Source organism: Denticeps clupeoides, unplaced genomic scaffold, assembly GCF_900700375.1.
Source record: "Denticeps clupeoides unplaced genomic scaffold, fDenClu1.1, whole genome shotgun sequence".
Taxonomy (NCBI): Eukaryota; Metazoa; Chordata; class Actinopteri; order Clupeiformes; family Denticipitidae; genus Denticeps; species Denticeps clupeoides.
Window position 1 is genome coordinate 24,579 of NW_021629899.1, and position 11,511 is coordinate 36,089.

Consider the following 11,511-nt stretch of genomic DNA (forward strand, 5'->3'; position numbering starts at 1 on the left):
GGGATGAACTGAAAACGGTCAGTTTATGAGGGAATCGTGGAACTTATTGCGTCCATTTTGGCTCCAGCTGCATTACAGGCTCCGCCTGTGTTGCCATGTTGTCGTGTTTCATCAGTAACTGTGGTTACTTTCTCCCCAATAATTGAACTTGCGTAAACAGATACATGATGTATTGTAATAAAAGGTGGGGATGGGGGATATTCCGCCCGTCTACTGCACCTAGTTCGAACCGCCTTTTTATCGCGGGCACCGCTAGATCTGGCAACCCCGCTCTCCGGCCCCGGCCGACATTCCGGCTCCCGGGAAGCGGGCCGCTGCGGCTGTCGGCGGAAGGATCTGCGCGGAGTGAGGGCGCGACGCGGCGGCCGCTGCTGCAGGAGGAAGGAAGGAAGGAACCGAGGTTCTGTTCGGAGTTCCAGACTCCCCGCCCGGCCCCGCATCTTACCCGCCCGTGTTCTGCCTACAGCCGAACCGGCTCGAGTGTCGGTGCGCGTCGTGCCGCTGCGCGAAATCGGAAGCGTTGCTGTTCGTTCCGTGAGGGGAAGCGCCATTTTAAACCGAGCGCGGCCCCATTTTTCCCTGACAGCGGCGCAACAATGGCCCTCAAAAGGATCCACAAGGTAAGGGGAGCGGGTCCGCGGCGCGTCCCGACCTCGGGTCTCCGAAACGGTACACCACACCGACGCCGCATGCGGCCCGGTATTCGCGGTGGCGCCGGTGCTCGGGCCCCGTCTGGACCGGGCTTGCCGGGCCGGGCCCCGGATACTCTGCCGGGGCGAACAGGAGCGCATGGATGGATGGATGGATGGTCGGTCGGTCCGGTTTAGTTTCTCCTCCGTGGGCTGGAACCCCCCGCTGGGGGGTCAGCAGGTCACCAGGGTTGGACGCGGGGACCCCATGTCTGGTCAGGGGTCAGAGGTCAGCATCTTGACTCTGTGTCTGTCTGATTACAGGAGCTGAACGACTTGGCGCGGGATCCGCCTGCCCAGTGTTCGGCCGGACCCGTCGGAGACGACAGTAAGTGTGGCCGCACCTGATGAATTGTGGGTAACGGCCGGGAGCAGGAACCCCCGCAGAACCTTTATATTACCAAACATGCTCTTACATCAGATAACTCTTATTAATATGCAGGGGTGGGACTTGATCAGCTGACTCTGTGTTTCTGTCCACAGTGTTTCACTGGCAGGCCACAATAATGGGGCCAGTGAGTGTCTCTTCCGGCTCTTTCTTCAAATACCGCCATACGTACGTCCGAGACCGGCGCGTAACTCTCTCTCCCTCTCTCTGCCCGACAGAACGACAGCCCCTATCAGGGCGGGGTCTTCTTCCTGACCATCCACTTCCCCACAGACTACCCCTTCAAGCCGCCAAAGGTGAACCATGGGAGCCATTTACAGCCGGTTATACCATCTCATCCGTATTTACGTTACTTGCCAACGGAGACGTATCCCGGGAACTAGAGGGTGGGGATCGCTGCGAGCTCACAACAGGCCAATCAGAGTTCAGCGTGGGTGGGCCCGAAAAACTCTTAAAAAAACCTAAACCGCGAGTACAGGAGGAACGTGCGGAGTAGCCCGTGAAGGTGGTCCTGGGTGGACGAGGTGTTCGGTAGATGAAGTCGATTTCCCCTCTCGCTGTCCCGCAGGTCGCGTTCACCACGAGAATCTACCACCCGAACATCAACAGTAACGGCAGCATCTGCCTGGACATCCTGCGCTCACAGTGGTCACCGGCTCTCACCATCTCTAAAGGTCAGTGCTCCGCCCAGGACCGCCGTGGAGCAGCTTACGTGGGTTCTGACCAGGTGTCCACCTCCCTCCTCTCCAGTTCTCCTGTCCATCTGCTCCCTGCTGTGTGACCCCAACCCGGACGACCCCCTGGTACCGGAGATCGCCCGCATCTACAAGACCGACAGGGAAAAGTACGGAGGGCGCGCCAACGCTGCCGCTGCTCCTCTACGTTGGCCGGGTGTCGCTGATCGGTTCTTCCTTCTGCCCGCAGGTACAACAGAATAGCCCGCGAATGGACACAAAAATACGCCATGTAGTCGTGGAGCCACGGCGGTGGGAAACGAGCAAGACAGACAACCGTGAAAACCCCCAACATCTCCACCTGCAGTCACCGAAGACCTAAAAACAAATTCCACCGAAACCCACGTACAGATCAGGTCGCGCTTCCAGTCCGCCAGGCCTTCCCAGAATCCCGCAGGCAGACGCCAGCATCTCGGGGCGGCGTCCTTCGAAGGCTGCGTAGTTCATTGAGCGAGTGGGCCGCATTGAATCCTGGGATACGTTGGGGGGGCCGTGTTCAGACGCAGCCTTCGAACGACGCGGCCCCTGAAGTGGCGTCCGTTCTAAATTTGACCGTAGCCCCGCCCCCTCCGACGCCCCACGTCTTGCCGGGTGTGGTTGTCATGGCAACGCTCCGGCTTCGTAGGGCCTGTGATAATTAGCCAACTCCAGCCAGCATTCCGTGATGGGGCGGGGCTCCACTTCATTACCTTTGTTTCGTGTGGAGGTTGTGGGATGCTGGCTGTTCTTTTTTTTTATTTCAGCCCAGGAAGGTTTGTGTGTCGTTATTTTTTTGGTCAGTTAAGGGTCGTTTTGTTGGTTCTATTTTGTATAAAAAAAAATAATAAAAATCATAGCATGTTATCAATACCAGTTGGATCTCTGCGATCGTTTTAAAGGACGTGAATCCTGTAACTATATCTCCGATACGTACGAGTACATGCCGGATGGGAGAGGAAGAGTTCGGCGATGGCTGCAGGCGTGGAGAACAGCAGGAGACGGACGTCCTCCACGCCGCAGACCTCGACCGCTGAATGAAACAGTTTATTCTTCTTTTTTTTTTTTTTTTATTCCCTGCCCTGTGCTGTTTAGGGTGCTTTTATTATTATTATTTTTCCTTGTTCTCACTCTTTCGCATTAGATGCTAACGCGTAGCCAGGAGCAAGCTGGCCCTGACTGCCTGGACAAACAACCTCCTCACAGACAAAACTTCTGTATATTTAATTACCGGGAAAGGCTCTTTGAGCTTCGTGTGTTGATTTAAAACTGTAATAAAATGATTACTGAAAGTCTGAATGTTCTTTTTTTTTTTTTGGTCTGAAGTGGGTGAATTATCTTCGTTAGAATGATCGTTTTTATTCACACGACTCCTCTTAATCTAGAAACCCTCTCTTTCTTTCTCTAGCTTCACGCACGTAATAGAATTTGTGTTAGTAGCCTAGTGGGTAACACACTCGCCTATGAACCAGAAGACCCAGGTTCAAATCCCACTTACTACCATTGTGTCCCTGAGCAAGACACTTAACCCTGAGTGTCTCCAGGGGGGGACAGTCCCTGTAACTACTGACTGTAAGGGCGTCTGGTAAATGGAATGCGAATGAGCGCTCGGTGTGGCGCAGCTTCTGTAGTTTACCGGCAGGTGGCAGCAGTGCGTAGGCGTAACTGAACGGACCAATCAGCGCCGGTCCCGCCCACTGTTTAGGTCACGAGGCCGTTACGCAAGCTGGTCGGGTCTCTCACCATTGGCTGCTCGCTTGGTAGGCCACGCCCTCCCGGCTAAGGAAAGGGTCGAGGTTCAGGTGCGGAAAGCGACGTGACCTTGCAGCGAGGCGCCGAAACCGCGACTCACCGACCGGCGCAGGACATGGCGACCCCCCCACTCAACCCCCTGCCCAAGGCGGCGCTCAGCTCCGGCTTCCGACTCGGGAGAGGTGGGTCCCTCTCCAGCGGCGCAGACGGGATCGGGTACGGTGACGTGTGTCGGGAAAAGGAACGTGACGTGTGACGTCACGACGATGAATAACGAGATTAGGACCCGTTCATATGACTGACCTGCAGGGGACTAGATTAGGGACCTGTGTGTTGGTGTGTGTGTGTGTGTGTGTGTGTGTGTGTGTGTGTGTGTGTGTGTTTGTATGTTGAAACTGACTGTCGTTGTGAAACACTGCAGTGCAGCACACGGAGAAATGTGTCCTCTGTATTTAACCATCACCCTTGGTGACAGTGGGCACCCGGGCGCCCGGGGAGCAGCGTGTGGGGACGGGACCTTCATCAAGGGGACCTCAGTGGCACCTCGGCGCTTCAGGGTTCGAACCCACAACCTTCTGATTACAGGGCCACTTTCTTAACCTCTAGGACACCGCTGTTTGTAATGCTGTGTGTGTGTGTCCTGTGTTTGTATGAGTCTGTGTGTGTGTGTGTGTGTCCAGTCCTGCGCTGCAGTGTGTATTAACTCCAGAATGTGGATCTTTATGCTCCAGACCAGCTGATCACCATCGTTCCCGTTGCAGTGGCCGCCGTGGTCGGCACCTACCTGGCCAGCAGGTACTTGTGTGGGCGGAGCCGCCCTAAAAGCCAGGTCAACCCCACCATCAACAAGGACAGTCCCAAGGTGGTGCACAGCTTCGACATGGAGGACATCGGCTCCAAGGCCGTGTACTGCCGCTGCTGGCGCTCCAAGAAGGTACGAGCTGGTGGAGGTGTGGATGTGTGGTGGTGGTGAACGTGTGGTTGATGGGAGGTGAGGTGTGGTAAATGTGTGGTGGAGGTGAGGTGTAGTGTGGTTGATGGGAGGTGAGGTGTGGTAAATGTGTGGTGGAGGTGAGGTGTAGTGTGGTGGATGGGAGGTGAGGTGTGGTGGAGGTGAGGTGTGGTGTGGTTGATGGGAGGTGAGGTGTGGTAAATGTGTGGTGGAGGTGAGGTGTGGTGTGATTGATGGGAGGTGAGGTGTGGTAAATGTGTGGTGGAGGTGAGGTGTGGTGAGGTGTGGTTTGGTGTCTTTTCTGGACAACCGAGACCTTCTTGTTCTTCCAGTTCCCTTACTGTGACGGCGCCCACACCAAACACAACGAGGAGACCGGAGACAACGTTGGACCACTCATCATCAAGAAGAGGGACGTGTAACACCTCTGTGCCATTACTGTTTGTGTGTGTGTGTGTGTGTGTGTGTGTTTACATCTGTCTTTACTCACAAAGGTGTTTAACCAAGAAGTCCTAAATAAATCTGAATGTCAAATCTTCTCTCACTGTGTTTGATCAGGAGGTCAGAGGTCAGGATTATACTCCTCCCTGTTTGTCTTGCCATGGTCACAGTAACCTTGGTTTCTCTTCACAACGCACCTCAGAACTACGTTCTTCACATGTACGATTCTCATGGTTGATGGAGCAGTAGTGTAACGTTCGCCATCTTCATCATCTTCATCTCCAAATGTACATGAACGGAACGTGTTTGTGTAGGATCCTGGTCCCAACCTGACTTGGTTGTGGCTTGGAAGTGTGTGGATCAGGGAGACAGCAGGGTGTCTCCACCCGGATGGAGGAGGATCTTGAAGCTCTTGATGTTTTTGTTCCCGCCAGCAATACGAAACATGAATATTAGTATTAATTTAGCAGAACTTAGTAGAACTGGGCCGGCTGCAGCGAACTTGTTCTACTGGGTTGTTCCACCAGAGGGCAGAACCTCACGGACCTGCGTTCTGTCACATTTTCCAGTGATGTTTGTATCTCATATACACGCACGTTTCTGTTTATTACCGTAATTCTAAATTAATGTAATTATTATGTAATATAATAAACTACGTACTATATATACTAAACCCGTTTTAGAAATGACGTTCTGATTAAATATTCATATAAATATTCAAGTAAACATGCAAACTAATTACAAGTCACAAAAGCAGATTAATCAGAAGCAAAAAAGCGGGGAACAGGAGGAACGTTCATGCCGCGTTCCTCCTCTTTCACTGGCGTCTTTCAACTGGGGCTTTATGCTCCCCTGCAGAGAGGAGGGTCATGTGTCTGGGGCGCCGGGCGAGACCATGTGACGTTAATCCATCTCTCTCCCTCACACACACACACACACACTCACACACACTCCCGCTCAGCCACCCAGCGGAAAGAGAGACAGCAGGTTCCTGCTGAACCACGTTCCTGTCTACCTTCTACACGGTGTTCTATACGGTGTTATGTAACGTTCTGGAGGCCAAACGTACAGAATTCTGTTGAAATATGGCGAGCTTGAATGGGAAATAAAACATATTGACCCCTGAGAGCCACCAGGAACCCGTGTCACTGTTCAGGGACCAGAGCAGCAGGTGCGTCCAGATAGGAAAGTTATTGGAGTAAAAGAGCTGGACGCAGCGTCCCCACCCCCCTCCCCGGGGACGGGGACTGGAATGGAGGTGGCGGGGGAGGGGCTCTGCTGGCCTGACGGTGTCACTTCCCTCCACTTTGGCCTGGCCGCCTGCCAGAGAGACACGGCGGCCAGCGGCAAGATCCGGAGTGGAGTCCGGCCACCGTGGACCGACACCAACGTCATTACATCTACAACTCAACACGAAAAAAAGGGGACTTTCCACCAGCAGCGTTCCGTCTTTCTATCTGCGTGACGAAGTACTAGATGCAGCCGAGAGAGTCTGGACACAGAAGATGCGAAAAGGCCACCAGGTTCCAGGTTCTGGGCTCCTCTAACCTGTTGGTCATCATGGCTCCAGGTTCCAGGTTTGTCTCTCCTCTGCTGGTCATCTCGGCTCCAGGCTCCAGGTTCCTCACTCCTGCTGGTCAGCAGGGTTCCAAGTGTCAGGTTCCTCTGTCCTGATGATCAGCACTGTTCCAGGTTCCTCTCTCCTGATGGTCATTACAGCTCCAGGTTCTACTTTCCTGCTGGTCATCACAGCACCATCTTCCAGGTTCCTCTCTCCTGCCGATCACCTCGGCTCCAGGCTCCAGGTTCTAGGTTCCTCTCTCCTGCCGATCACCTCGGCTCCAGGTTCTAGGTTCCTTTCTCCTGCTGGTCATCTCGGTTCCAGGTTCTTCTCTACCACTGGTCATCTCGGCTCCAGGTTCTAGGTTCTTCTCTCCTGCTGGTCATCTCGGCTCCAGTTTCTATGGTTCCTCTCTCCCGGTGGTCATCTCAGCTCCAGGTTCTAGGTTCCTCTCTCCTGCTGGTCATATCGGCTCCAGGTTCTAGGTTCCTCTCTCCTGCTGGTCATCTCGGTTCCAGGTTATAGGTTCTTTTCTCCTGCTGGTCATCTCGGCTCCAGGTTCTAGGTTCCAGGTTCTAGGTTCTCCTCTCCCGCTGGTCATCTCGGCTCCAGGTTCCAGGTTCTAGGTTCTAGGTTCTTCTCTCCCGCTGGTCATCTCGGCTCCAGGTTGCAGGTTCTAGGTTCTCCCGCTGGTCACCTCGGCTCCAGGTTCTAGGTTCCTCTCTCCTGCCGATCACCTCAGCTCCAGGCTCCAGGTTCTAGGTTCCTTTCTCCTGCTGGTCATTTCGTTCCAGGTTCTTCTCTACCACTTGTCATCTCGGCTCCAGGCTCCAGGTTCTAGGTTCTCCTCTCCCGCTGGTCATCTCGGCTCCAGGTTCCAGGTTCTCCTCTCCCGCTGGTCATCTCGGCTCCAGGTTCCAGGTTCTAGGTTCTTCTCTCCCGCTGGTCATCTCGGCTCCAGGTTCTAGGTTCTAGCTTCTCCTCTCCCGCTGGTCATTTTGGCTCCAGGTTCCAGGTTCTCTTCTTCCGCTGGACATCTCGGCTCCAGGTTCCAGGTTCTCCTCTCCCGCTGGTCATCTTGGCTCCTGATTCCAGGTTCCAGGTTCTAGCTTCTCCTCTCCCGCTGGTCATCTCGTCTCCAGGTTCCAGGTTCTCGGTTCTCCTCTCCCGCTGGTCATCTCGTCTCCAGGTTCCAGGTTCTCCTCTCCTGCTGGTCATCTGGGTTCTAGGTTCTCCTCTCCCGCTGGTCGTCTCGTCTAAGGTTCCCCTCTCCCGCTGGTCATCTCGTCTCCAGGTTCCAGGTTCTCCTCTCCCGCTGGTCATCTTGGCTCCTGATTCCAGGTTCTAGGTTCTAGCTTCTCCTCTCCCGCTGGTCATCTCGGCTCCAGGTTCTAGGTTCTCCTCTCCCGCTGGTCATCTTGGTTCCAGGTTCCAGGTTCTCCTCTCCTGCTGGTCATCTCGGCTCCAGGTTCTAGCTTCTCCTCTCCCGCTGGTCATCTCGGCTCCAGGTTCTAGGTTCTAGCTTCTCCTCTCCCGCTGGTCATCTCGGCTCCAGGTTCTAGGTTCTCCTCTCCTGCTGGTCATCTCGTCTCCAGGTTCCAGGTTCTCCTCTCCCGCTGGTCATCTCGGCTCCAGGTTCCAGGTTCTCCTCTCCCGCTGGTCATCTGGGTTCTAGTTTCTCCTCTCCCGCTGGTCATCTTGGCTCCAGGTTCTAGGTACTTCTCTTCCGCTGGTCATCTGGGTTCTAGGTTCTCCTCTCCCGCTGGTCATCTCGTCTCCAGGTTCTAGGTTCTCCTCTCCTGCTGGTCATCTGGGTTCTAGGTTCTCCTCTCCTGCTGGTCATCTCGTCTCCAGGTTCTCCTCTCCCGCTGGTCATCTTGGCTCCAGGTTCCAGGTTCTCCTCTCCCGCTGGTCATCTTGGCTCCTGGTTCTAGGTTCTCCTCTCCCGCTGGTCATCTCGTCTCCAGGTTCTAGGTTCTCCTCTCCTGCTTGTCATCTGGGTTCTAGGTTTTCCTCTCCCGCTGGTCATCTCGGCTCCAGGTTCTAGGTTCTAGGTTCTTCTCTCCCGCTGGTCATCTCGGCTCCAGGTTCCAGGTTCTAGGTTCTCCTCTCCCGCTGGTCATCTCGGCTCCAGGTTCCAGGTTCCAGGTTCTAGGTTCTTCTCTCCCGCTGGTCATCTCGGCTCCAGGTTGCAGGTTCTAGGTTCTCCCGCTGGTCACCTCAGCTCCAGGTTCTAGGTTCCTCTCTCCTGCCGATCACCTCAGCTCCAGGCTCCAGGTTCTAGGTTCCTTTCTCCTGCTGGTCATTTCGTTCCAGGTTCTTCTCTACCACTTGTCATCTCGGCTCCAGGCTCCAGGTTCTAGGTTCTAGGTTCTCCTCTCCCGCTGGTCATCTCGGCTCCAGGTTCCAGGTTCTCCTCTCCCGCTGGTCATCTCGGCTCCAGGTTCCAGGTTCTAGCTTCTCCTCTCCCGCTGGTCATCTCGTCTCCAGGTTCCAGGTTCTCGGTTCTCCTCTCCCGCTGGTCATCTCGTCTCCAGGTTCTAGGTTCTCCTCTCCTGCTGGTCATCTGGGTTCTAGGTTCTCCTCTCCCGCTGGTCATCTCGTCTCCAGGTTCTAGGTTCTCCTCTCCCGCTGGTCATCTTGGTTCCAGGTTCCAGGTTCTCCTCTCCTGCTGGTCATCTCGGCTCCAGGTTCTAGCTTCTCCTCTCCCGCTGGTCATCTCTTCTCCAGGTTCTAGGTTCTCCTCTCCTGCTGGTCATCTCGGTTCTAGGTTGTCCTCTCCCGCTGGTCATCTCGTCTCCAGGTTCTAGGTTCTCCTCTCCCGCTGGTCATCTCGTCTCCAGGTTCTAGGTTCTCCTCTCCCGCTGGTCATCTCGTCTCCAGGTTCTAGGTTCTCCTCTCCTGCTGGTCATCTCGTCTCCAGGTTCTAGGTTCTCCTCTCCTGCTGGTCATCTGGGTTCTAGGTTCTCCTCTCCCGCTGGTCATCTCATCTCCAGGTTCCAGGTTCTCTTCTCCCGCTGGTCATCTCGGCTCCAGGTTCTAGGTTCTAGCTTCTCCTCTCCCGCTGGTCATCTCGTCTCCAGGTTCTAGGTTCTCCTCTCCCGCTGGTCATCTCGGCTCCAGGTTCTAGGTTCTAGCTTCTCCTCTCCTGCTGGTCATCTCGTTTCCAGGTTCTAGGTCCTCCTCTCCCACTGGTCATCTCGTCTCCAGGTTCTAGGTTCTCCTCTCCCGCTGGTCATCTTGGTTCCAGGTTCTAGGTTATTTTCTCCTGCTGGTCATCTCGTCTCCAGGTTCCAGGTTCTCCTCTCCCGCTGGTCATCTCGGCTCCAGGTTTCAGGTTCTAGGTACTTCTCTTCCGCTGGTCATCTGGGTTCTAGGTTCTCCTCTCCCGCTGGTCATCTCGTCTCCAGGTTCTAGGTTCTCCTCTCCCGCTGGTCATCTAGTCTCCAGGTTCTAGGTTCTCCTCTCCCGCTGGTCATCTCGGCTCCAGGTTCTAGGTTCTAGCTTCTCCTCTCCTGCTGGTCATCTCGGCTCCAGGTTCTAGGTTCTCCTCTCCCGCTGGTCATCTCGTCTCCAGGTTCTAGGTTCTCCTCTCCCGCTGGTCATCTCGGCTCCAGGTTCTAGCTTCTAGCTTCTCCTCTCCTGCTGGTCATCTCGTTTCCAGGTTCTAGGTCCTCCTCTCCCGCTGGTCATCTCGTCTCCAGGTTCTAGGTTCTCCTCTCCCGCTGGTCATCTTGGTTCCAGGTTCTAGGTTCTCCTCTCCCGCTGGTCATCTCGGCTCCAGGTTCTAGGTTCTAGCTTCTCCTCTCCCGCTGGTCATCTCGTCTCCAGGTTCTAGGTTCTCCTCTCCCGCTGGTCATCTCGGTTCCAGGTTCTAGGTTCTCCTCTCCCGCTGGTCATCTCGGCTCCAGGTTCTAGGTTCTCCTCTCCCTCTGGTCATCTCGGCTCCAGGTTCTAGGTTCTAGCTTCTCCTCTCCTGCTGGTCATCTCGTCTCCAGGTTCAAGGTTCTCCTCTCCCGCTGGTCATCTCGTCTCCAGGTTCTAGGTTCTCCTCTCCCGCTGGTCATCTCGGCTCCTGGTTCCAGGTTCCAGGTTCTAGGTTCCTCTCTCCTGCTGGTCATCTCGGTTTCAGGTTCTTCTCTACCACTGGTCATCTCGGCTCCAGGCTCCAGGCTCTAGGTTCTTCTCTCCTGCTGGTCATATCGGTTCTAGGTTCTCCTCTCCCGCTGGTCATCTCGGCTCCAGGTTCTAGGTTCTAGGTTCTCCACTCCCGCTGGTCATCTCGGCTCCAGGTTCTAGGTTCTCCTCTCCCTCTGGTCATCTCGGCTCCAGGTTCTAGGTTCTAGCTTCTCCTCTCCTGCTGGTCATCTCGTCTCCAGGTTCAAGGTTCTCCTCTCCCGCTGGTCATCTCGTCTCCAGGTTCTAGGTTCTCCTCTCCCGCTGGTCATCTCGGCTCCTGGTTCCAGGTTCCAGGTTCTAGGTTCCTCTCTCCTGCTGGTCATCTCGGTTTCAGGTTCTTCTCTACCACTGGTCATCTCGGCTCCAGGCTCCAGGCTCTAGGTTCTTCTCTCCTGCTGGTCATATCGGTTCTAGGTTCTCCTCTCCCGCTGGTCATCTCGGCTCCAGGTTCTAGGTTCTAGGTTCTCCTCTCCCTCTGGTCATCTCGGCTCCAGGTTCTAGGTTCTCCTCTCCCTCTGGTCATCTCGGTTCCAAGTTCTAGGTTCTAGGTTCTCCTCTCCCTCTGGTCATCTCGGCTCCAGGTTCTAGGTTCTCCTCTCCCTCTGGTCATCTCGGTTCCAAGTTCTAGGTTCTAGGTTCTCCTCTCCCGCTGGTCATCTCGGCTCCAGGTTCTAGGTTCTCCTCTCCCGCTGGTCATCTCGGCTCCAGGTTCTAGGTTCTCCTCTCCCGCTGGTCATCTCGTCTCCAGGTTCTAGGTTCTCCTCTCCCGCTGGTCATCTCGTCTCCAGGTTCTAGGTTCTCCTCTCCCGCTGGTCATCTCGGCTCCAGGTTCTAGGTTC

At 55.1% G+C, this 11,511-nt stretch overlaps 2 protein-coding genes across 3 annotated transcripts; both read left to right on the forward strand.

Annotated features, from left to right (window-relative positions):
* The first annotated feature begins 311 nt into the window (after positions 1-311).
* On the forward strand, positions 312-3,082 carry LOC114776772 (ubiquitin-conjugating enzyme E2 D2). The gene is made up of 7 exons (XM_028966865.1): positions 312-620; positions 954-1,017; positions 1,173-1,204; positions 1,296-1,373; positions 1,646-1,751; positions 1,828-1,921; positions 2,002-3,082. The coding sequence occupies exons 1-7, from the start codon at positions 597-599 to the stop codon at positions 2,045-2,047; spliced, it is 444 nt and encodes a 147-aa protein (XP_028822698.1). The 5' UTR covers positions 312-596; the 3' UTR covers positions 2,048-3,082.
* A 461-nt stretch (positions 3,083-3,543) lies between these two features.
* LOC114776776 (CDGSH iron-sulfur domain-containing protein 1-like) lies at positions 3,544-5,030 on the forward strand. 2 transcript variants are annotated; one of them, XM_028966874.1, is made up of 3 exons: positions 3,544-3,721; positions 4,271-4,473; positions 4,824-5,030. In XM_028966874.1, the coding sequence occupies exons 1-3, from the start codon at positions 3,655-3,657 to the stop codon at positions 4,911-4,913; spliced, it is 360 nt and encodes a 119-aa protein (XP_028822707.1). In that variant the 5' UTR covers positions 3,544-3,654; the 3' UTR covers positions 4,914-5,030. The 2 variants fall into 2 exon arrangements, with proteins under 2 accessions (XP_028822707.1, XP_028822708.1); XM_028966875.1 differs by having other exon boundaries at positions 4,301-4,473.
* The last annotated feature ends 6,481 nt before the right edge of the window (positions 5,031-11,511 follow it).

What these genes read in the sequence shown, in the direction of transcription:
- LOC114776772 (XM_028966865.1), top strand. Translation starts at nt 597, where the DNA reads ATGGCCCTCAAAAGGATCCACAAG. An exon ending in CGGACCCGTCGGAGACGACA is followed by an intron (nt 1,018 to 1,172) that starts GTAAGTGTGGCC and finishes TTCTGTCCACAG; the next exon opens with TGTTTCACTGGCAGGCCACA. An exon ending in AGGCCACAATAATGGGGCCA is followed by an intron (nt 1,205 to 1,295) that starts GTGAGTGTCTCT and finishes TCTGCCCGACAG; the next exon opens with AACGACAGCCCCTATCAGGG.
- LOC114776776 (XM_028966874.1), top strand. Translation starts at nt 3,655, where the DNA reads ATGGCGACCCCCCCACTCAACCCCCTGCCCAAGGCGGCGCTCAGCTCC. An exon ending in CGGCTTCCGACTCGGGAGAG is followed by an intron (nt 3,722 to 4,270) that starts GTGGGTCCCTCT and finishes TTTATGCTCCAG; the next exon opens with ACCAGCTGATCACCATCGTT. An exon ending in GCTGCTGGCGCTCCAAGAAG is followed by an intron (nt 4,474 to 4,823) that starts GTACGAGCTGGT and finishes TTGTTCTTCCAG; the next exon opens with TTCCCTTACTGTGACGGCGC.